The sequence below is a fragment of the Podarcis pityusensis genome (genome assembly GCF_964106645.2).
Source record: "Podarcis pityusensis genome assembly, chromosome: 5".
NCBI lineage: Eukaryota > Metazoa > Chordata > Lepidosauria > Squamata > Lacertidae > Podarcis > Podarcis pityusensis.
In genome coordinates this window covers 85590258-85615028 of record NC_138032.1, presented here as the reverse complement: position 1 = coordinate 85615028, position 24771 = coordinate 85590258, and the positions used below count along the sequence as shown (strand labels likewise).

The 24771-nt window shown below is 43.7% G+C and overlaps 3 protein-coding genes across 6 annotated transcripts in view; 1 reads left to right on the top strand and 2 right to left on the bottom strand.

Moving 5' to 3' along the window:
* LOC308477711 (uncharacterized protein) overlaps positions 1-16423 on the top strand; it is a 66529-nt gene extending 50106 nt beyond the window's left edge. The window contains exons 5-9 of the mRNA XM_081006556.1: positions 1478-1621; positions 10498-10676; positions 12017-12264; positions 15535-15695; positions 16280-16423. Coding sequence (XP_080862682.1) covers positions 1478-1484 — 7 coding nt within the window. The 3' untranslated portion in view covers positions 1485-1621; positions 10498-10676; positions 12017-12264; positions 15535-15695; positions 16280-16423. The remainder of the gene's footprint in view (positions 1-1477; positions 1622-10497; positions 10677-12016; positions 12265-15534; positions 15696-16279) is intronic.
* LOC308477708 (dual specificity protein phosphatase 13A-like) lies at positions 74-18150 on the bottom strand (the record flags this gene model as incomplete). 4 transcript variants are annotated; one of them, XR_013986666.1, is made up of 4 exons in its annotated part: positions 2513-2639; positions 11203-12171; positions 13945-14162; positions 16687-18150. XR_013986666.1 is itself a non-coding variant. In XM_081006551.1 (3 exons), 3 exons carry the CDS (start codon positions 16845-16847, stop codon positions 1472-1474), a joined length of 591 nt encoding a protein of 196 aa, XP_080862677.1. In that variant the 3' UTR covers positions 74-1471. The 4 variants fall into 4 exon arrangements, 2 of the variants coding, with proteins under 2 accessions (XP_080862677.1, XP_080862676.1); XM_081006551.1 differs by lacking the exons at positions 11203-12171; positions 13945-14162 and adding an exon at positions 74-1683 and having other exon boundaries at positions 2422-2639; XM_081006550.1 differs by lacking the exons at positions 11203-12171; positions 13945-14162; positions 16687-18150 and adding exons at positions 74-1683; positions 10438-10616 and having other exon boundaries at positions 2422-2639.
* A 1506-nt stretch (positions 18151-19656) lies between these two features.
* DUSP13A (dual specificity phosphatase 13A) lies at positions 19657-24068 on the bottom strand. Its single transcript, XM_081006552.1, has 3 exons — positions 23645-24068; positions 21606-21823; positions 19657-19883 (listed from the first exon to the last, which is right to left on the bottom strand). Exons 1-3 carry the CDS (start codon positions 23803-23805, stop codon positions 19660-19662), a joined length of 603 nt encoding a protein of 200 aa, XP_080862678.1. The 5' UTR covers positions 23806-24068; the 3' UTR covers positions 19657-19659.
* Between the last annotated feature and the right edge of the window lie 703 nt (positions 24069-24771).

Here is a 24771-nt window from a genome sequence, read left to right as displayed (position 1 = left end):
TTCCTGTCTGCTCTTGTGTGTGTTTGCAGCAAGGGCAAATGCAACTTGATATGCAACAGGGGGAAATGCCACGAATGTGTGTCTAGCCTTTGGTGGCACAACGCAGGCTGCACAACTCCCGCAGCTCTGCCATCTTAGTGATGCCACCTGAGGTGGCCACCTCATGGAAGGACCAGCCCTGTATTTCCACAGAAATCCATCCACCCCCGGTATTTAACACCAGTCAGATTAAATCAAATAAACAAGGAATATTTGGTGTAGGGGATGCCAGGAAACCAGGAATTATGTTCCCATGTGGTGGGGGTGTAAATATGTACATTTTTAATATTTTTTTTTGCAAAAAGTGTTTAAGGAGATAACAAATCACTGGGTGAAAGCTGGACGAAATTCCAGAGGTAGCATTATTATCAATTTACGATGGGGTGGAAGGTTCGCAGGCTGTGAAGAACTTGCTCACAAATTTATTGACAGCTGCAAGAATTGCTATAGCTAGGAAGTGGAAGGGGCAAGGAGAATATAAAATGGAAGAATGGCATAAAGAGGTGTGGGATATTGCTATTAATGATAAATTAACACGTGCCATTAAGGTAAGATGGGGAATACATAGGAGAAATGATTTTGAGGAGGTATGGAAGGTGTTTGTAGAATTTGTACTGTTAAAACGGAAAGACGGTAAAACCACCGCAAGAGGTGTTGAAATTTTGGGAGGTTGGATAGTTACAATGGAATGGTCTCGGGGGCGGGGTGCACATTTTTACTGTTATTTATTTATGATTATAATTTTGTCCTTTAAAAAAAAAAATCCATCCCCAGTAACACATTACAATTTGAGATCTAAATGCATTCCCGTTCTTTAGATAACTATTAATTCAGCACAAAGGGCTTTCCAACAGTAATGGTTAGGGTTCAAAAAGCTCCTTGCTTGTACAATCTTATACATTAAAATAATTGTCCAGTAGCAACATGAAAGCTTATACCAAGAACATACTTAGTTGGTCTCTAAGGTGCTACTGGACAATTTTTTATTTTTATATTTTATTTTTATATTTTTATATATATTTCAACTGCGTCAGACCACCACGACCACCACCTGAATCTTATACATTTCTAAATATAATGACTTATCTTTGCAAAGTTGTTGTAAGCCAGGATTAGTGAGATGCTATATGTGAGCGCTCTGAAAAATCTGAAAGCACTTTGAAAGCTGCATGTGAGATGCTCTATGGGGGCACTGTGGCCCCTTCTCAGTCTTATAAGCTTCAAATTCAATCTCCCTTAAAGAGATCCAGAAAGTTCAAGTGCCTAACCAGCATCTAGATGTTCTAGATGTCAAGGTCCGCTTCCAAACTAAGCATTCAAAATTCCTGTCAAGATTAATAACACAGCCTCAAGCTTAATTGCTGAGATTGGCAGCGGAAACCAAGTTCTCTGTCAGATGTTGTCACTTTGCCGTTTTGCTTTCTTCTTCATGTTACAGAAGCTGACACAGCCTGATCTTGTACCGTAGCTCCAGATCTAAGTCTTGCAGCTGTTTCAGGAACCCTCGGTTCGGGGAGATGGCTCGATTCTGCAGGACCTTTCCGACGGCGTCAGCCAGGGAGAAATTTTGACAGATCATGAGGTAAGCCAGAACCAGGGCTGCTGATCTGCTTCTGCCTAGAATGCAGTGGACCAAGATCTTTCCTGGAACGGAGATTAAATGATTTAAGAAGAGAGCAAATAGGATTTTTGGGGTTCCTAATTTGTATTAAAGCAATCCGAATTGTCAAGCGGCTCTGAAGCTCACTGGGTGACCTTGGGCCACTCATTCACTCTGTCTCTCAGTCTGACCTATCTCAAAATGGTTGCTTGTCTGCCCCGGAGACCAGCATCCCATGCTATGCTGCTGCTAATACCTTAAACCTCAGTGCAGCGGTTCCACCAGGGCAGGCAGGCACCATTTGATAATAATTTTTTTTATTAGTTTTCAATTACAGTCCAATAATAGCTTAATTATAACAATGCCAAATTATAATACAATTACGAATACCAATCGTTCAAATACCAAATTATATAATTTAGGTGGCCCCCCGCATGCTAGAATGGATGGTTTGATGATTACTTCTGCGTTCCAAAGTCTTATTAATTTCAATTACATTCTGGTCAAAATAATAATCCCTTATACAACAACGGCGATATTAATAACTTCTATTCGTGTTGACACATTAAATGATTTATAGAACTACAAGTGAGGCACTCAAACTATATCCTTGTTCTTCCTGTGTGTGGCAAATATTCTGTCCATGGTGTTTCTTCCTGTCCTTGTAAAATGTTCTGTCTACCTTTTCCCGGTTGTTGCTGTTCTCCATCATGCCTTGGGTGGAGCTAATATTCCATTGTTGTTTCAGAAACTTCTCCATTGCTTCATCCCAAGGCACTCACCGTTTGGTACACTTAGGGCTTTGGTGATGAATTCGGAGGCAGGGCGGAAATGTACGCTGAGGTCAAAGTCTGGGGAGTCTTCTGCTGCTATTCCATAGTAATGGAACTCTGCTCCATAGAACGTTTGGTTTCCTTTGCTTCCCCAGGCAGCGTGTGCGGCATTCAGTATGTGAGTGATACCCCGTTTCCTTAGCTCTTCCTTGTTGTGTGCTGCCGTGCTGCCAGGAAACAGATATGAAAGTGGGCAGGTGAGCAGAAATGAACCCCATGTCCTTATTTACATTTATATACCATCTTTGGGACGCAGGTGGTGCTGTGTGTTAAACCACAGAGCCTAGGACTTGCCGATCAGAAGGTCGGCGGTTCGAATCCCCGCAACGGGGTGAGCTCCCGTTGCTCGGTCCCTGCTCCTGCCAACCTAGCAGTTCGAAAGCACGAAGTGCAAGTAGATAAATAGGTACCACTCCGGTGGGAAGGTAAACGGCGTTTCCGTGCACTGCTCTGGTTCGCCAGAAGTGGCTCAGTCATGCTGGCCACATGACCCGGAAGCGGTACGCCGGCTCCCTCGGCCAATAAAGTGAGATGAGCGCCGCAACCCCAGAGTCGGTCATGACTGGACCGAATGGATTGGAAGAGTTTGGATTTGATATCCCGCCTTTCACTCCCCTTCAGGAGTCTCAAAGCGGCTAACATTCTCCTTTCCCTTCCTCCCCCACAACAAACACTCTGTGAGGTGAGTGGGACTGAGAGACTTCAAAGAAGTGTGACTGGCCCAAGGTCACCCAACAGCTGCATGTGGAGGAGCGGAGACGCGAACCCGGTTCCCCAGATTACGAGACTACCGCTCTTAACCACTACACCACACTGGCTCAGTGTCACTGGTCAGTGGTCCATTTCCCTTTATACCATCTTTATCTTCCAAGCATCTCCAGGTGACTTACAGGGTTCTCCTCCTCCTCGATTCACCCTCACAACAACCTTGTGAGGTAGGTTAAGCTAAGAGATGGTGACTGGCCCAAGGTCGCCCAGTGGGTGAGTGGGGATTTGAACCCTGATCTCCCAGTTCTAACACTCTCACCATTACAAGAAGAATGGCAACTTAAACTGATGGAATATGCGCCGCTTGCAGTTCTAACATATAGAATAAGGGAACAAGAAGAACATACGTTTAGAGAAGATTGGGAAATGTTTATTGAATATATGGGGGGGAATTGTGTATATTTGAAAACGCTGGCAGCATTAAGATAAATTCAACAGTGTAAATAAGTTTTGATGGATGTGATAATGGAATACTGAATGGTTTATTTTATGTAAAATATGCAGGGATTTATGTTGTGCAAAATGAACCATGGAAAGAGAGGAAGGGACGTCATCGATATTTTAAGGTTGTTTAAGTGAATATTCTAAAATGTAAAACAGAAATTTAACAAAAATTACAAAACCAAAAACACTCTATCCATTATGCCACACTGGCTCATCTTATCATGGTGCAAACAGTGATACAGGGCTTAGTTTCCGATGAATGAGAAAGTGTTGGATATTGATTATTGATTTATTTAAACAAATGTGTAAGAAGAGCATAGTGAGTGCATATGCATTCCTTTCAGCAGGCAACGCAACTGCTAATCGCACTTCAAATTCCTAGAGAAATATCATTATCATTATCATTATTGCCACAGCTCCCAGACCCAAAGCTGCATCTTCATTTTTTCTGAGGGCCAAGCCTTTCCTGTGGCAGGCCCTATCCTGTGGAACTGCCTGCCAGCAGAGGCTTGGTAAGAATCATCCCTGCCTACTTTCAGATACCTGTTTAGAAAACTGCTATTTAAATACGCCTCTGAAACATGAATTCCTTGCCCCCAACCAACATTTTTTTAAAGTGCTTCTCCTGATGTTTTGGTCCCATGTTCTAAGTGTGGCGTATGTGGTTCTTCCATGCATGTTATCCTCACATGGGATGTGGGTGGCGCTGTGGTCTAAACCACTGAGCCTCTTGGGCTTGCCGATCAGGAAGGTCAGCGGTTCGAATCCCTGCGATGGGGTGAGCTCCTGTTGCTCTATCCCAGCTCCTGCCAACCTAGCAGTTTGAAAGCACACTAGTGCGAGTAGATAAATAGGTACCACTGTGGCAGGAAGGTAAACGGCGTTTCCGTGCGCTCTGGTTTCCGTCATAGTGTCCCGTTGCACCAGAAGTGGTTTAGTCATGCTGGCCACATGGGCCCGAAAGCTGTCTTTGGACAAACTCCGCCTCCCTCAGCCTAAAGCGAGATGAGCGCCGCACCCCATAGTTGCCTTTGACTCCTCACAACAACCCTGTGAGGTAGGTTAGGATGAGAAACTGTGACTGGACTTGTTAAGATATCTGGGCTTCAACTTCTTCGGAAGCCTGTGACTGATCTTTTGTATATAGGACAATGGTCCCTTAATCGAGATTTGCAGGATTTTCCTGTAAAGGCTGATGCAGTAGAGGGCACACTCTGAACCGCTTATCTGGATAAATCTCCTCCAGTATGGACAATCACATTCGAAGGGCAGAGATATCACCATGTGGTTTCATTAGCACAGGGCATTCTCTGTGTCCTGCCGTGAACTGCTGCCGAGCTGCACTTGGCACAGATGAACGGTTTTCTGAGCCGAGGGCTGTGGATAATGTTTTCATATAGATGTAATCATAATTTCATCTGGACAGGAAGGGCACACACACAGAAAGTCGCCATCCTTCCTTTTGAAACAGATGTTGCATGTGAAATGTGCCGATTTTATACTAGGTTTACGTCTTCAGAATGAAGACAGGCTGCACTAACAGAATTGCTGTTTGGATTTGTTAGTTTATTTCCATAACAGGGAAAGCTTCCTTTCATTTGTGGCTTCTTGAACATATGGAAAGGGTATGGTACTGATGTTACAACAATCCTGTAGATTGCATAAGCTTCCCCTGGCAGGATCTCATCCGATCCTTATTTCAAAATGATTGCCACTGATCCGAACGGGTTGTGCTTTCAGCATCTCTTTCCGTCCTATTGATAGTGTCAGGGAAAGTTTAAATAGAGTGTAGGGTAGGATCAAATTCCAATAAGGCAGATCTGCCTAGAGTAGTATGAATCACCGAATCAGAAATCTACATTTCATAAATTAATACTGATGTATTCCAGTGAGGCAGGGACGCGGGTGGCGCTGTGGGTAAAACCTCAGCGCCTAGGACTTGCCGATCGCATGGTCGGCGGTTCGAATCCCTGCGGCGGGGTGCGCTCCCGTCGTTCGGTCCCAGCGCCTGCCAACCTAGCAGTTCGAAAGCACCCCGGGTAGATAAATAGATAAATAGTAGATAAATAGGGACCGCTTACCAGCGGGAAGATAAACGGCATTCCGTGTGCTGCGCTGGCTCGCCAGATGCAGCTTGTCACACTGGCCACGTGACCCGGAAGTGTCTGCGGACAGCGCTGGCTCCCGGCCTATAGAGTGAGATGAGCGCACAACCCTAGAGTCTGGTAAGACTGGCCCGAACGGGCAGGGGTACCTTTACCTTTATTCCAGTGAGGCAGTTTTGTTGCAACTTATGAGATTCCTGCAGCTTCGTAAACATTAATAAGATTTATTGAGACAGAACCATTTGTAGTTAGAGGTTCTTTTTTCAGATGCCGAAACGGTTGTTCTTAGATAGCAGTTTTCCCTTTGTCCCATCCTTTCTAGATGTGGGCTGAGCGGTTTTGCAATTGTTCTGCTGATTTCCCCTGGAAAACACACTTTTTACCGCTGAATTGGAACAAACGGAAATTCACGGAAAACACAATTGCTGTTTACATACCCTCCAACATTTCTCTGATGAAAATAGGGGCATCCTAAGGAAAAGCAGGACATTCTGGGATCAAATCAACTGATGATTTCCTTCTATCGGTCCACGATAGAAAGCATACCACATACATCATACTGTATGTGGTACGCTGGTTTGACAGAAAGTCCCTACAGAGGGTGGTGAAGACAGCACACGATATCATGGGCTGTGCCCTGAGTCCGCTAGATGTTATCGCAGGAGACCGGTGTCTCAGAAGAGCGAGGAACATTCTCAGGGATGACTCACACCCTGGCCAGCACCTTTTTAATCTCCTGCCCTCGGGCAGGAGATATAGAATCATGATAAGCTGCACCAACAGGTTAAATAACAGTTTCTACCCGTGGGCCATGAGGCTGCTGAATGGAAGACAGCAACAATGCAGCTGACGTTCAGAGTTGGTGGTCGTATGACAGCACACAGAATGTAACAAGGACTGAGAGATTGTGGAGGGGGTGGAAGGGGGCTCATTTAATCTCACTGTAAACAAGCGGTACAGTGACAATAAAGTATTTCTATATTCTATATTTCTATAAATCAGAAACTGGGACAGATTCTGTAAATCCGCAACTGTCCCTGGAAAATAGGGGCACTTGTTTGGTCCAATTCAGTTGTAAACTACAGGGAAGCAGTGAGGCAAACGGAAGTTACACAAATTAGATTAAGATATACAGCAAGAAAATACAGCAAGAAAAACCCTTTACAATGACAAAAGGCCAAGGAAAGATACGGATAGTAGCAGATGCAAAATACATACGAATACGAGATCCAAAGAGAATGGGTGTGATTCTTCTGCAACTGGCCGCACCTGATTGTAAATGAGTATAGCAAAAATAGTATAAACTCCCGAAAATGGGACAATTACTCCAGATCTCTACCAAGTCTAAGTTCCTTTAGTTGCTAAACTGATGGAGTCTATCTCAGTAGCTTCTTGCTGGAAACTTCTTTTTTTAAAAAACTTTTTATAAAGCAATATTTTCTATCCCATAGGGTAGACTTCAGTGTGGTCAGATCTACTTAATTCTATTAACAGTGGATTTGTTTGAATGCTGGCCAACACTAGCTTTTAAATGGTCAGATGAACTGAATAGTCTAGGAGCATGCAAAGGGAAAGGTTCAGCGACAGGGTATAACTCTTCTTTCCGATAAGAGGCTGAGACGGCAAATATCGGAGGAACCTGGATGATTTATTTAGCAAGCTTGGAGCATGTGGTCCTAATGAATTATTGCTGCTCACTCATGAGACGTTTTGACCAATAGCAGGCGCTGCATTGACATCTTAAATAGCACAGCTTTATACAAAATATGCTGCTAACAGCTAGCAACAGGAAGTGGCCGATGCATAGCTGTCAACTTACAGATTTGAAAATAAGGGACCAGCAGCCTCAAAAATAAGGGATCAGCAGCCAAAATAAGGGATTTTGGTTAGCTTATATAGAAATCCACCACTGATGGAGTCATGCTGCTTTGGCTGCAACTGACTGTGTTTTGCAGGGGGTTGGACTACACGATTCTAAGGGTCTACAACTCCCACCAAAGAACAGTGGCAGACAAAACTGATGAACGACGTCGAGATGGCAAAGCTTACAGGCAGAATTAGAAACCAGGAAGAGGACCTCTTTAATAAAGAATGGGGAAAGTTTATAATTTAGTTGAAAAGCTATTGTAAAGAGTTTCATACATTGGTAGGATTGAAAGAAAACTTGTAGTAAAAATTTGAACTATGGATGGACAAATTATTTATAAAAATAGAGTTATGAAAGGGATGCAGAGGGGGAAATCACTACATTAAGATGCTGCACTGGTTGGAGGGTATGCTAAGCAGCACGTCGGGGCTGCCGTCGTCCTGGCGCGAGGAGTTCCATCAGCCCTTCCCCGCCCGAGAGAGAGGGGGGAGGGAGAGAGACTGTCGCCCATGCCTCCCGCGAGCCTGGTATGAGGCGGTTGCGGCACCGCGGCGGCCGCTGAAGTGCCGCCCTTCTGCATCCCTCCCCATCCCCTCCTCTTCCTCCTCCCTCAGGCTGCCTCCTCAGCCGCCGCTGTCGCCTCCGGCTTCCCCTGGCAGTACAATGGAAGTCTCGCAAGAGAGGGGCTGTCTGCCCGCCCGCCGCCACCTGTCTCTTCACAACGCGCCCCTGAGGGGGAAAAGGGAGAGATGGAGATGTGGCAGAGGACCCCGAGCCGCTGCTTCCCTCCCGAGCCGGGCGAGCATGAAACCTGGGAAATGTAAGGGACATCATCAATAAGGGACAGCAGTGGGACACGGCGCTGGGATAAGGGAGTTTCCCGCCAAATAAGGGACGGTTGACAGCTATGGACTGATGATGTGGGCAGGATTCCTGCATTGCCTGGGGGTTGGACTAGATGACCTTTGGGGTGCCTTCCAACGTCCAACGTTTGTGATTCTATGGGACTGGGGCATAGGGAACTAGTGCGCCATGGCCATATGTGTTTGTTGCTGCGGTTGAGTGATAAGGGAGCTCCTCTGTGGCATCTGCAGCAGAGGTTTGAGTGCCAGGTGTTCCCCCTTTTTGGGCCCTAACAGTTCTCCCTTCCACTGTTAGAGCTTGAAATATTGTCTCCAGCTTCCCAGCTCCGTGTCCTGTCGAGTACTATACTAGCTGATGGAGTGGGGGGTTGGTAGTATCATTGAGTATATTTTGCAGTGTTGGACGGGGCTGTTGGGGGAGTGCTCTGATCATCCCAAAGTCATTTGCTGCTTGCATTTTGGCTCACCATGTGGGTGCCTCTGCCCCAATTGGTGACTCTGGCTTCCCATCCTGGGTTGAGTGGGCGTCAGAGAAGACGGGCATGCAGCAGTGGCATTTCTGTGATAACGGCGTGTATAGGATTGCTCAACCCAGACAATTTGGTAGGGGATAATGTAACTTGGAGAACTTACGGTCACATGACACCGTATCCAATTTGCAAGAACACGGAATGTTATTTTTTTAGTTACCCTTTAGTTTCTGTAGGCTTCAGGTCAACTGAAATATTAGTGAGAAATCCATCTGCACCGGAATTTAGAATGATACATTATGACATGTGTCAGTTGCCATGACGGGACTGGACTCTAGTGTGTTTGCTTCTCAGAACTTCTGCCTTCAGCCATGTGACTTCTTGCAAATATCTAAATATTTAACTCTCTAGCATCCTTCCTTGAAAACAGAGGCTCAGTCTAGTGGCTGCGTATCCCTTTCAAGAGCAGAGGTTGGGATCAGTTGAGCACATTATACTCTATGCCATTTCCTACCTCAGGGTTCAGTTCTGATTTTTTTATGCATCAAAGGTTGACAAGTGCATGCTAACTGTATAATTAATCCACCAAATATTTGCCAATATAAAATGCAGATAATCACTCCAGAGGATTATACTTTCAAAATATAGAGGAGGATAAAACAATTTGAGTTGTATTTGTAAATTGCATATGGGTAGAGCAGCGAATTCTTGGTGCATAAACACATAAATAGAATATTCAGACATACAATCTGTAACCAGGCCCACAGCTAGGGTTCCTGAGAAACTCAACCTTCAATTTAGAAAGTCCATCACCGCTCATGTTTCTTGAAGACGTGCATTTTAAATTCGCCAGTATAAGGTTTCAGCAGCCACTGGAATTTCTGTACTCTGCTAGGCTACCTCACTCGGCCACAGATTTCTCAGTTTGAATACCTTGTCTACATTCCTTGCATCTTTCTCCACCTGTCTGCATATCACACCTTGTTCTCATCCAACTGTAAATTCTTTTTTTAAAACATCTGTATCTTACACAGGACATACTGGGCACCCCAAATGCAGAGGGTGGTTTGCGTCATTTGGGTGTAGATAGGACAGGTATTCTGGGAAAAGAAAGTGGGTTCCTTTGCTAGAATTTAGATTTTTAGTTTTAGCGCATAATAAAATATATTACCTTGTGTCTCTGTGATAGGACTATCTGTGCTGTTCCTGCCCCAGTAATATACAGATTTTTGTAATGTGCTTTCTATTATGAAGGCTGTCCAGGAATCCCCACCCATGTTGAACGACAGAGAAAAGCAAGGGACACTCTTTTCAGACTTTAACTTCAGCGTGCACAGATCTGTCCTCCGTTAGCAATGTGAATTCATTGGTCATAACATTACACTGCTGTACAGTACCTTCCTTTTACCCCACGCTCAAGCCGCGGCTTCGTTCCGGGTCACACTTACATGTTGCCTATATAAAGATTGGGCCACACTTCATCTATCTCATTTAATTCCATCCTGCAGCTGTCCATCACATGCTCCAACTCTTGGACGGAGGGTGAGGCGGATCTGCGGCTGTTCATTTTGCAAAAGGAGGCGGTCGTCTTTGGAAAGGGGTCATCCGCTGTCATGCGATGATACATGGTCGTTGCAGAGCCCCAATGAGCTCCAGTTACCTTTCGACGTTTGACAGGGAGAAGCAGGTGTGCCTCTTGAGAGATGTCCCCTTTTCGTCCCCTGCCCACCCCGATGCCTAACGTGGGAACAGCCTTTGCTGACACGGCAGCACAAAATGCAATAAGCACGAGTGGAGATCAACATCCTATTTTCCTCGAAATGGAAAAAATAGTTCTTTTGAGTTGAATTATATTATTATGTACTCTGAAGATCGTTATGGAAGATCATAGAATCATAGAGTTCAAAGGGTCCTGGAAAGTGATCTAAAGTGGTACCTTGGTTCTCAAACTTACTCAGTTACAGAAGTCCGTTCCAAAACCAAAGCGTTCCAAAACCAAGGCGCACTTTTCCATAGAAAGTAATGCAAAATGCATTTATCTGTTCCAGACTTTTAAAAACAACTCCTAAAACAGCAATTTAACATGGATTTCACTACCTAGCGAGATCATTGATCCATACATAAAATGAAAGCAATAATCAATGTACTGTACTATAAAATAAATATGACAGTATTGTAGATGATAAAAATTAAAATTACATTTCCCCCCTTACCTGCACTGATGATAGTCATTGTTTGGATGGGTTTTTTTTATTCATTTCCGCAGTCACACAATCAGTCAGTAGCTGAACTGGGTTCCACACAGTCGCAAAAACAAATCAACCAAAAAAAGCCTCAAAAACAAAAACGCAAAATAAATAGCAAAAACAAAAGCCCAAACTTAATCCGTTTCGGAAGTCCGTTTGACTTCCAAAATGTTCGAAAACCATGGCGCAGCTTCTGATTGGTGCAGGTGCCCCGGAAACAATAGATGACAGTCGCATCGGACGTTTGGCTTCCGAAAAACGTTTGAAAACCGGAACTCTTGCTTCCAGATTTTCGGCGTTTGAGTACCAAGGCGTTTGAGAACCAAGGTAACACTGTAGTTCAGTCCCATGCTAATGTAGGAAACCCGTTGCTGCAGCATTCCTGATAAGTGGCAATCCAGCCTCTGCTTAAAAACCTCTAAAGAAGGGGAGTCCATTTCTTTCCAAGACAGGCTTCCCCACTATTGAACTGCTTACTTGTAAGAAAGTCCTTCCTAATGGAGGAGAGGGGTTCATTGGTTTGCTGAGAGGTCGCTGTAGAGGTTGCTTTTGGTGGGTGTTGGGGGCTCGCCTTGCCTCTTGAATAGACCCTGCTAACACCCCTCAAAATAGCCATCATTTCTGAGAGCATGGCTACTATTAGAAAAATACTACAATGAACACATTTTAATGAAAATATTCCAGGACAGGACAGGGAGGCTTGAAAATAACTTGCGTTCCTGATGACCAGGGGTGCTTGCTTAGTGCTTTATTTGCTGAGCTGAAGGTCCAAATTTCTCAGTTGCTTCAGAAACCCTCGGTTGGGGAAAATCCACCGACGTTCTTTCACTGCCTGAATGGCTTTAAGCAAAGAGAAGCGATGGTAGATCATGAGATATGCCAGCACCAACGAAGACGACCGGCTTATCCCCACTGCGCAGTGCACTAAGATTTTGCCTGAAAATGAAGTAAACCACATTTTTTTTATCTTCTTAAAAGATGGCATTTTTAAACTACAGAGAAGACAGAATTCAACCATTTCTGAAACAGGTACATTTAACTTTCTGCAGTTACATTAATACTGGATAAATTTAGTCCCCAATTCTGATATTATCTTCATTTATGCCTAAATGTGGGGCCCTACAGTACATCGTTTGTGTCAAGTTAATGGAAATCTTCCTGGGCTTACTTCACAGTTTAGCTGAAATCAATGTTTGGCAGAAATTAATGATTGCTCAGATTTTCAGTATATATGTGTGTGTGTAGTGATCTTTTTCTTTAAAAATGTTTAGGGTGACTCCCATTTTGACTCAAGAAAATCACCATTTTATAGTTCAAATTGGGAAAAATAAATGCAGTAAATGGACAAAAGTACAAAGAACATGCATTACTCATGTTGAAATACTGTCCCTCAATGAGGCCAAACTTTCATCAGTAAAACACCACACATCCACATTCCACACTGCTTCACACATTAAATGCTCACTTCCATCTGAGACTCAGGAAACACCGGGAAAGGAAATTTAGCCGCCATTGGGGGTAGCAACAGAACTGTCGATTCACCATGCTAGAGAAGCAACCACAATTTTTAAAATTTTAAGTTTCTTCTCCTGTTAGATTCACAAAATGTTTAGGGGTATGTTTACCCCTGCATCCCCCCAGAAAAAAGCACTGTATGTATGTATTTGTGTGTGCACACGTTTAACAGTTTTCTTTGTTGGATTCTGATGAATTTTCAGTGCTGGGATAAACTGCAGTTTCAAAATGTACTTAGGACAAGATCGAAAGAACAGTGAATCTAGTTGTTTTTGGCAACAGGGGTTCTTATATTGTTTTTTCTCAAGCATTGATAAAAACTCACAGCTCTTTTGCCACCTGAGCATAAAAGAACAGTAAACGGTAAAGTTAAATGACCCCTGGACGTTTAGGTCCAGTCAAAGGCAACTATGAGGTTGCGGCACTCATCTTGATTTCAGGCTGAGGGAGCTAACGTTTGTCCACAGACAAATTTCCAGGTCATGTGGCCAGCAGGACTAAACCGCTTCTGGCACAACAGGACACCATGATGGAAACCAGAGCACACAGAAACGCCATTTACCTTCCTGCTGCAGTGGTACCTATTTATCTACTTGCACTTTGACGTGCTTTCGAACTGCTAGGTTGGCAGGAGCTGGGAAAGAGCAATGGGAGCTCACCCCGTCGCGCAGATTAGAACTGCCAACCTTCTGATTGGCGAGTCCAGGGGGCTCTGTGGTTTAGACCACAGTGCCACCCATGTCCAGAAAAAGAACAGTGACAAAGGACAGAAGATTTAAACATGGTTTCCAATGTGTCATGGCAAAGTGATGTCAAAATGAGAGGAGGGTAGATAATGACACACAGGCATTGGAGACACCTGGAACCTCAATGCGTTATGGCTATGTACAAATAATAAAGAAATGGGAACCAGATGAGCATACATATGAGTAGAGAAATGGAAACAGGAGGTAGGCAGAGAATTTAAGAAGCAAAGAATCTCTGCCTGGAAACAAAGAGAAGGTCGGGGAAGAGGCATAGGGCAAAAGCTGCTCAGTGATCCTCACAGGGCGGCCATCAAGTAAACCCAAAAGCAATGAGAGAGCTGAAAATCTTCCCCTAATCTCCAGCTCTCCAAAAGAAATGGCAGTGAAGTGCCAATTCCAGCACAGCACAACATAATATGAACATTTGTGACGCATGTTGCTTCCCTACCTCCTGGTGTGTTCAAGGCTTTGTGTATGAATTCTGCCGCGGGGTAAAAATATGGAGTCATATCAAAATCAGGAAGGTCAAAGGCTGGTACACCATAGTATTCGATCGTTGTGCCATAAAACTCGTGGGATCCTTGGCAAAATATTTTGCCGTGTGCAGCATTTAAAACATGGCTGATGCCCATTTTCCACAAACCAAATCTGTTGTGGGCCATAACACTGGAGAGAGAAAAATGAAACAGAAAGTGAGAGGCAGACTTAACAGGTAGGAGAAGAATCCTGTTTTGCTTTCAGGCTTCTCCCTCTGATTTGTGGCTCAGATCCACTTATGGTATGGAGAAAATCTCCCACGTTAAGGAACAGAAAATTCAATTATGATGTAATGAATGAACATTCTGGAATAAGCCAATGGTCCATCTGGTCCAACATGCTGTTCTCACTGTTAAGTTGTGGGTGAACATATCAGATGACACAGCGATTCTTCAAACAGCTCTTGTTTATTCAGAGGCCAGAACAGAACTGAACTGAAGAGCTCAGTCAGCCTGCTTATATAGAGCTCCAGTACAACGTTACTGTAGCAACTTTCTAAAACTATCCAATCACTGAACGTCACTTTCAATCCTTCATTTGCATAACTATCTACAGTATCCCCCTGCTGGCCCAGGGTGAGAACTTCAGTACATAACACTCACATTGGCCACTTAGATGTCTCTGGGAAGCACGAAGCAGGATCTGAGCTCAACTTCATTCTCCCCTCTGTGGTTTCCAGCAACTGGTATTCAGAATTATACTGCCTCAGACAGGGATGGCAGAACAGAGCCATTAGGGTTAGCAGCCATTGATAGCCTTGTCCTTTGCCCAATTCTCTTTTAAAGCCATCCAAGGGTGTGGCTATCACTCTATTTGTGGGAGCAGATCCCATAATAATGTCTTATTATGTGAAGAAGTACTTTGTCCTGAATCTTCCATCATTGGATGTCCCTGAATTTTAGGGTTAGGCACTAAATCTGTTAAGCTCATCAATGGACTTGAGAGCCAGTGTGGTCTAGTGGTTAGGGGGTCATGCTAGGACTTGGGGGTTCAAATCCCCACTTAGCCATGTAGCCCACTGGGTGACTTTGGCCATTCACCAATTCTCAACCTTAACCTGCCCCAATGGGTTATTGGGAGGATAAAAAGGGGAGTGGGAAGAATCGTGTAAGCCATCTTGAGCCTGTTGGAAAGAGAAGCAGGGTATAAATGTGATATTTAAATAAGACCCTAGTACAGAATCCCCTGAGCCACTTTCCCTTGAGACGGTAGCCCAAATAACCCTCAGGGTACCACTGCCCTCGCCACCAAGGGCCTCTTACTCCCCAATACCCGATCACAACAACGGACAATGCACCCAACAGAAAATAGAAGCAAGATGGCGGCATGCTAGATTCCAGGCTGCAGGACAGTCCCTTTAAATTGCTATGGTCCTTGGGAAGCAAGTAGATCCAGGAGGAGGTAGGCAGGTCCATGCCTACTAAAAAAAGACCAAGGAATCTGTTGGAATACCTGGTTTGCTCCCAGTGATCTCTCCATGTCTTTTGCCCTTGTTTGCCAGTTCATGGTTCCTGACCTGGGACCGAAATACTGCCATCCCTGCCTGGATACCATCAGCCTGAGAATGCTCGCTGGGCTTGCTTACTCCCAAAACATCTGTGGGCTCAGCCTCACCAGAACTGAACAGATCTATAAAGACATGGCTTTACGCTGGAGTTAAAGGTAAAGGTAAAGGGACCCCTGACCATTAGGTCCAGTTGTGACCAACTCATCTCGCTTTATTGGCCGAGGGAGCTGGTGTACAGCTTCCAGGTCATGTGGCCAGCATGACTAAGCCACTTCTGGCGAACCAGAGCAGCGCACGGAAATGCCGTTTACCTTCCCGCTGGAGCGGTACCTATTTATCTACTTGCACTTTGACGTGCTTTTGAACTGCTGGGTTGGCAGGAGCTCACCCATTGCAGGGATTCGAACCGCCGACCTTCTGATCGGCAAGTCCTAGGCTCTGTGGTTTAACCCACAGCGCCACCAGAGCGAGGCAATTGAAATGACCCAAAGAGCCAGGGAAAGGCAATGAGAAGCTACAAGGGAGGACTAGGTCTCTGAAGCAGTGCTTTTTTTTTCTAAAAAAAAATGTTTAGGGGTACTCTCATTTTCCTACTCATATTGAAATACTGCCCCTCAATGAGGCCAAACTTAGATTCACAAAATATTTAGGGGTATGCGTCCCCCTGCATCCCCCCAGAAAAAAGCACTGCTCTAAAGGGTACAGAAGCCATACTGACTGAACTCTTTTGCCTCTTTAGCCTTCAGCCATGTTTCTTCGCAACTTGTGGGGGCTAGAAATGGCTTTTTGGAAGAAAAAGTAAGATGATATATTCAAGAATCCAACATTTTGTTCCAGATTCTGTGTGGCATCCTGAATGCACAAAATAAAAAAGATAAACTGCTTCAGGCTCGTTAACAATTAATTGCAAGTCTGTATTGCAAAAATCAGATAACATGTTAAGGTGCAATTTCCTCCAATCATGTGTCAGGAAGCCCCATTGGTTTAAATGAGGTACAGTCATGCATAACAAGGTACTGGACTCAACCAGATCACAGAATGACGCATTCCTTGGAAGGAGCGTTGACTTGGCTGCAGTAGTTGCGTTGGAGGAGCTCTTAAGCACTGCCCCAAAAATGCTGAGCCGTTCCACGGACGTATACTTACAGATCTCCTAAGAAAAGGTTAGGCCATACTTCATCAGCATGGTTACAGGAAGGCCTCCCAGTATTCAGGAGCTGTTCTAGATCTTTAAGAGTGGGGGTCTCAGCTGTGGATGTTCCAGAACACTCAGGGTCTTTGGAGAGGGAGACACACTCTTCAGCCATCCTTATTAAAGTAGCAACTGTTCCCTCTGAAACCTGAGAAAGTGGTCCAGGCTTGCTTGTTTAATGCGCTCTCTCAGGCTGAGTGCTTGTCATTTTGAATTTATTGGACAGGTGCTGGGCCGCAGCAAAGCATCCAACGTGTTAAATCAAAGCTTGGAAAGGAGGTGCCATTTTTGCACACCCTGAAGGCAAACAGGCATTCAGCAACGGCCACTGTCGCACACACAGGAGCATGATTTCTGCCAGAGATGATATCTCCAGTCTTGGGAAACAAAAGACGAGCTGGTTGAAGCCTTAATGACACAATGGGCAATAGATATAGGACACAATATAGATTTTAACCTCTGGGGGAAATTCTGGAAAAGCAACTTTTAAATTTACAGCATGTTATTCTTTGGAGGAGAACTACTTGAAAATGATTTACAGCTGGTCCTTGCCTTTGAGTAGGTTTGCTTAGATGTATACGACTGAATCAGATAAGTGCTGGAGATGCAAAGAAGTGGAGGGAACGTTCTTTCATATGTGGTGGACATATAAAATGGTAAAAGAATATTGGGAAATGATCCATAATGAATTGGGGAGAAATGTTCAGAAGTACCTTCCCAAAAAAACAGAGTCCATTTTGTTAGGGATAATTCAGACTGAAATTCCCAGTTGTTATTTATGTATGCTGATACTACGGCCCGTGTTTTGTTAGCCCCAAAATGGAAAACGAGCAAGGTCCCAACCAAAGAAGTATGGCAACTTACCGTAAGTTAACAGAATATGTGCAGCTTGCAGACTTAACATATAGAATAGGAGAACAAGAAGAACATACATTTAAAGAAGATTGGAAAACGTTCATTGAATATATGGGGAATAATTGCATTAAGCTGAAAATGCTGGCAGCACTGAGATAAATTCAACAGTGTAAATAAGTTTTGATGGATGCAATAATGGAATACTGATTGGTATATTTTTTGTAAAATACAGTGGTACCTTGGGTTAAGAACTTAATTCGTTCTGGGGGTCCGTTCTTAACCTGAAACTGTTCTTAACCTGAGGTACCACTTTAGCTAACGGGGTCTCCCGCTGCTGCCACGCGATTTCTGTTCTCATCCTGAAGCAAAGTTCTTAACTCAAGGTAGTATTTCTGGGTTAGTGGAGTCTGTAACCTGAAGCGTCTGTAACCCAAGGTACCACTGTATGCAGGGATTTGTGATATGTAAAATGAACCATGGAAAGAGAAGAAGGGAAGTCATTGATATGTTAAGGATGTAAAATGAGCATTTTAAATTGTAAAACAGAAAATTTAACTATATATATATATATATATATATATATATATATATATATATATGAGAATGAGAGGATATCTCCAGTCTCATGCATTCTCTTGCACAGGAACTCTAACTGCCTTTCAATCAAGCACTCTTCATTCAGACATTATTGCCATGGATTGGACAGGCATTTTTTTGAGGTTTTTTTTCTCTGGACCCTTGGCTGCCAAGCTCAGCAACACAAGGATCGTGGATTAGGAAGAACGCCCAAGGTGCAATGAGTTTTATATGTCTTATGCACAAAGACAAACCTGTTAATCACAAAAAGTAAAGTCTGATTCCAGATTGTAGAGCTAAGTCTTGACATATGGACCAGGAGATTCTGAAAGTCATGGTAATGGTGAGGCAGAACAGTAAGTGGATTATGATGCTTCTCCTAGCCGGCTTACGGATTTTGAGCAACACAAGCAGCAAAACTGTTATTTATTAAGGGTTCTACACTCCTGCTGTGCTTGCCGATATTATATTGCTCATCAGTGAATCCACCTGAGCCGACAATTTAAAACGCTGATGCACTATTTCATATTTTAGAGCAGGTTGGGGGAATTTGATTTCAGAAGAGAGCAAGATTTCAACAAGGTCCGAATGTGTGGCTGACACTTGGAAACATTCAAGGTTAAATTGCAGAAAAGCAAAATGTTTTAACAGCATTTGCTGTGGTTTTTTTTAAAAAAACAACAAAATAGTACACCAACACTTTCAATACAAATGTCTCCCTCAGATACTGTACATTTCTTTATTTTTAAACCGATGATTTTGTGGCTTCAGCACAATGGCTGATCAAGTTGTAGAACCAAGGATTTAATGTCACATACGCTGAAATAAAAGGGGTAATAACCCATTCCCATGCTGCGTAAATATGAGACAGGTCTATCAATAACTAAGCCACGATAGCTTAGTGGAATCCCCACAGATAAAGTTTACTTCTGAAGACTAGTTGCTGGATACCGCAAGTGGGAGAAGGCTGTTTCCTTCAGGGCCCAGTTCTGTACTTCCCAGAAGCATTAGGCTGACCACTGTTCAAAACAGGATGCTGACTTAGAACCACTGATAGGTGCATTTGAAGGTAAGCTCCCAGCGCCATTCAGCTGATTGGACTACTGCAATGTGCTCTACGTGGGGCTACCTTTGAAGGTGACCCAGAAACTACAATTAATCCAGAATGCGACAGGTAGACTGGTAACTGGGAGCGGATGCCGAGACCATCTAATACCAGTCCTGAAAGACCTACATTGACTCCCAGCAACCCCATAGTCACCTTTGACTGGACATAACCGTCCAGAGGTCCTTTACTCCCTCTCTCTCTGTCTCTGCGTATTTTTATTTCATCATACCATAGAAAATCTGATAATTAAAAAGAAAGAAAGAACGAAGCCGAAAGGAGAGAGCACAGACTGATATTTCGATGATGATAGAAAAAGACAACGAAGAACACACTTTTATGAAAACATTCCATGACAATGAGGCTTGAAAATGACCTGCTTTCCTAATCATCAGGCATTTGTTTCCTTGCTTTCTTGCTTAGTGCTTTTTTTGTTTAGCTGAATGTCCAAATTTCTCAGTTGCTTCAGGAACCCTTGATTGGGGAAAATCCACCGATGTTCTTTCACTGCCTGAATGGCTTTAACCAAAGAGAAGCGATGGTAAATCATGAGGTATGCCAGCACCAACGAAGACGACCTGCTTATCCCCACAGCGCAGTGCACGAAGATTTTAGCTGCAAATGAAGAAAACTTGTTGTTTTTTAAAGCATCTTTAAGAGAATTCAAATGTTTCCTAAACAAGTACTTTTAACAATAGTTGCATCTAATCCCAGCAGCTACGTTAATACTGTATAAATTTAGTCTCCAGTCAGGGAGCTTATTCTCATTTATACCTAAATTGTGGGGCTCTACACAGCTTGTGTGAAGTTTTGGTTAATTGAGATCTTCTTGGGCTTAATCCACACTCGCAAAACAAAAACACAAGGTAAAACACAGGTGAATTCCTTCAAAATATGGTTTCATTTGGTGGTGTCTATAAACAGGCAAAACCTCTTTCTTTTTTCTCTCATTTATTGCACAATGTAAACTGTGTTTTATACCCCATTTATAATTTTATCATTGTACCCATTTCATTCGCTCCCTGATTTGTTATGTTTCTTTTGACTTTATTATCAAAAGATCCTTGTGTCGAATTTTTATTAGCCTGTTACCGCTTGTTCGTTTTCTCTGTGTGTATTGTTTGTTTTTCTTATTCAATTTTTTTAAATCAAAAACAAAACTGGGATGGTGAACAGGTTGCAATCATTACCCCACTTACCTGGGCATAACCAGCATTGAATTCACTTACTTACTACTGGGTAAAATTGGTTAGGATTGGAGCCGAGGCCGCCTCCTTCCAGCACTGTAGCCATAATCTCATTTGGGAGTCCTATGAGCTGGGAGAATCAATTGGATAGTACTGTTGCAATTGATGAAATGAATGGGGTCTTGAATGGGGTAACTGTGCCCCTGAAGGACCAGGTGCACAGCTTGGGAGTCATTTTGGACTCACAGCTGTCCATGGAGGTGCAGGTCAATTCTGTGTCCAGGGCAGCTGTCTACCAGCTCCATCTGGTATGCAAGCTTACCTGCCCGCAGACTGTCTCACTAGAGTGGTGCATGCTCTGGTTGTCTCCCGCTTGGACTACTGCAATGTGCTCTACGTGGGGCTACCTTTGAAGGTGAGCCGGAAACTACAACTAATCCAGAATGCGGCAGCTAGACTGGTGACTGGGAGTGGCCCCTGGGACTACATAAAACCAGTCCTGAAAGGCATACATTGTCTCCCAGTACATTTCTAAGCACAATTCAAAGTGTTGGTGCTGACCTTTAAAGCCCTAAATGGCCTCGGCCCAGTTTACCTGAAGGAGCATCTCCACCACCACCGTTCAGCCCGGACACTGAGGTCCAGCGCCGAGGGCCTTCTGGCGGTTCCCTCACTGCGAGAAGCAAAGTTATTGGGAACCGGGCAGAGGGCCTTCTTGGAAGTGGCGCCTGCCCTGTGGAATGTCCTCCCATCAGATGTCAAGGAAATAAACAACTACCTGACTTTTAGAAGACATCTGAAGGCAGCCCTCTTTAGGGAAGTTTTTAATGTCTGATGTTTTCTTGTATTTTTAATATTTTGTTGGAAGCCACCCAGAGTGGCTGGGGAAACCCAGCCAGATGGGCAGGGTATAAATATTATTATTATTATTATTATTGTATTCTATTTATTGCCTTGGGAGAGTTAAACATGACCTTAAGTATCTGCTATTTAAGTCCATGAGACTATAAAGTACAAACCCAACAGCAACACCAGAGCTGCCAATCCTCCCCTAACTTCCAGCTCTCCAGAAAGAAATAGCAGTGAAGTACCAAATTGCCAACACAACACAACATAATATTAACATTTGTGACGAATGTTGCTTCTCTACCTCCTGGTGTGGTCAAGGCTTTGTGTATAAATTCTGCTGCGGGGTAAAAATATGGAGTCATATCAAAATCAGGAAGGTCATCAGCTGGTACACCATAGTATTCGATCGTTGTGCCATAAAAATCATGGGGTTCGTGGCAAAATATTTTGCCATGTGCAGCATTTAAAACATGGCTAATGCCCATTTTCCATAAACCAAATCTGCTGTGCGCCGTAACACTGAAGAAAAGACAAAACAGAAAGTGAGAGGCAGACAGATACAAGAAGGGTCCTGTTTTCTGTTATGTACTGAAGTTCTCACCCTGGGCCAGCAGGGGGATACTGTAGATAGTTATGCAAATGAAGGATCGAAAGTGACGTTCAGTGATTGGATAGTTTTTATGCAAATGAAGGATCGAAAGTGACGTTCAGTGATTGGCTAGTTACAGAAAATGGTTACTGTTGCATTCTAGTGGAGCTCTATATAAGCAGGCTGACTGAGCTCCTCAGTTCAGTTCTGTTCCAGCTTACAAATAAAGAGCTGCTTTGGAGAAATCGCTGTGTCGTCTGCTATGTCTACCCACAACTTAACATTTTCCTTTCAGGCTTTCCCCTCTAACTTGTGGTCTGGGTCCTCTCAATTCTATGAAGAAAATAGCCCACGTTACGGAGCAAAGATTTCAGTAAGATTTAATGAATGACTATTCAGGACATAAGAAGAGCCTGCTGGAATAAGCCAGTGGCCCATCTAGTCCAACATGCTGTTCTCACAATGGCCTCTTAGATGTCTGTGGGAAGCATGAAGCAGGATCTGAGCTCAACTTCATTCTCCCCTCCTGTGGTTTTCAGCAATTGTTATTCAGAATCATACTGTCTCAGACTGATGGCACAACACAGTAGCCATTGATAGCCTTCTCCTCCATGAATTTGTCTGATCATCTTCTAAAGCCATTTGAGTTGGATGCTATCACTGCCTCTGTGAGAGCAGATTCCAAAATTTAACTTTGTGCTGTGTGGCGAAGGGCTTTTTTTGCCTATCCTCAATATCTGAACATTCAGCTTTGTTGGAAACCCCCATGTTGTGGTGTTAGGAACTGCATCTTTTTTTTTTTCAGATTAAAATTTTACAGTCCAACATACAACATAAATACAAGATTCCAAGGAATCTCTTGGACCTCCGTCCTCTGCTTTGTGGGTCCTGTTATTAATCATTTCCTCCTGCATCTTTTATGATAGTCCAAGTTTGTTTACCTCTCCATTGTGTCCAAAATTCACCATTAAACTACAAGTGATATTCCAATCCTACGTTAGGCACTGAATCAGTTCAGCACATCCATGGACTTCGGAGCAACTGTGGTGTCATGGTTATGGTTCCCGGCTAAGACCTGGGAGACCATGGTTCAAATCTCCACTCAGCATTAAACCCAATGGGTGATCTTGGGCTCAGCCTCACCGGAAATGAGACAGATAATTGGTTACTGGGAATGAATAAACAAGTCTAGAATCAGAGCTAGACAATTAAAGCAACCAAAACAGGCAAAGGTAATGAGAAGTCACAAGGGAGGACTAGGTCACTCTGAAGGGAACGGAAGCCACACTGACTAAACTCTTTCGCCTTTTTCATATACCAACTGCATGGCCTTCAGCCATGTGTCACCGCAACTGTGAGGGCTAGAATTTTTTTTTTTTTTTTAAGGACTAGGTGGTGGGAAGAAAGGTGATGCACTGAAGAATCCAACATTTTGTTCCAGATTCTGTGTGGCATTCTGAATGCACATGAAATAAAATACATAAATTGCTTACGGCTGCATAACAATTAATTGTAAGACTGTCTTCTCAAAGAAGCCAGGATGATGTGCAAACCTACCACCGGTTATGTGTCAGAATGCCCCATTGGTTTAAATGAGGTACAGTCACGCATAACAAAGTACTGGACCCAACCAGATCACAGAACGACACATTCCTTGGAAGGAGCATTGACTTGGCTGCAGTAGTTGCGTTGGAGGAGCTCTTAAGCACTGCCAAAAAAAATGCTGAGCTGTTCCACAGAGATATACTTACTGGTCTCCTAAGAAAAGGTTAGGCCATACTTCATCAACATGGTTACAGGAAGGCCTCCCAGTATTCAGGAGCTGTTCTAGATCTTTAAGAGTGGGGGTCTCAGCTGTGGATGTTCCAGAACACTCAGGGTCTTTGGAGAGGGAGACACACTCTTCAGCCATCCTTATTAAAGTAGCAACTGTTCCCTCTGAAACCTGAGAAAGTGGTCCAGGCTTGCTTGTTTAATGCGCTCTCTCAGGCTGCATGCTTGTCATTTTGAATTTATTGGACAGGTGCTGGGCCGCAGCAAAGCATCCAACGTGTTAAATCAAAGCTTGGAAAGGAGGTGCCATTTTTGCACACCCTGAAGGCAAACAGGCATTCAGCAATGGTCATTGTAGCTGAAGGGCAAAGTCTGCTGAACAGAAGAGGAAATACACAGGAGCATGATTTCTGGCAGAGATGATCTCTCCAGTCTCATGCGTTCTCTTGCTGGTGTGGTGTAGTGGTTAAGAGTGGTAGTTTTGTAATCTGGGGAACCGGGTTCGCGTCTCCGCTCCTCCACATGCAGCTGCTGGGTGACCTTGGGCTAATCACTCTTCTCTGAGGTCTCTCAGCCTCACTCACCTCACAGAGTGTTTGTTGTGGGGGAGGAAGGGAAAGGAGAATGTTAGCCGCTTTGAGACTCCTTAGGGTAGTGATAAAGCGGGATATCAAATCCAAACTCCTCCTCTTCTTCTTGCACAGGAGATGTTAATTCCCTCTCAAGCAAGCACTCTTCATTCAGACATTATTGCCATGGATTGGACAGGCATTTTTATTTTTATTTTTGGTTTTTTTCTCTGGACCCCTGGCTGCCAAGTTGAGCAACATCTGTTGCAAGCCTTAGGTGAGCTTTACAGAGGATAAGATGGAGCTTTTTTTCTTTTCTTTTTGCAAAGGGCGATATTCAGAAGAAGAAGAAGAAGAAGAAGAAGAAGAAGAGGAGGAGGAGGAGGAGGAGGAGGAGGAGGAGGAAGGAATATTCAGAACCTCCTAAGAAGAGCTTGCTGGAATAAGCCAGGGGCCCATCTAGTCCAACATCCTGTCCTGAGAATGTTATTTTTTTGATAATAATTGTTATTAGTTTTCAGTTATATTCCAATAAT

Excerpts from the sequence above, each read along its gene's own strand:
- DUSP13A (XM_081006552.1), bottom strand. The coding sequence starts at position 23,805 with ATGGCTGAAGAGTGTGTCTCCCTCTCCAAAGACCCTGAGTGTTCTGGA. Across the intron at positions 21,824-23,644 it reads AACCTTTTCTTAGGAGACCA|TGTTACGGCGCACAGCAGAT; the intron begins GTAAGTATATCT and ends TCTTTTCTTCAG. Across the intron at positions 19,884-21,605 it reads AGCCTTGACCACACCAGGAG|CTAAAATCTTCGTGCACTGC; the intron begins GTAGAGAAGCAA and ends CTTCATTTGCAG.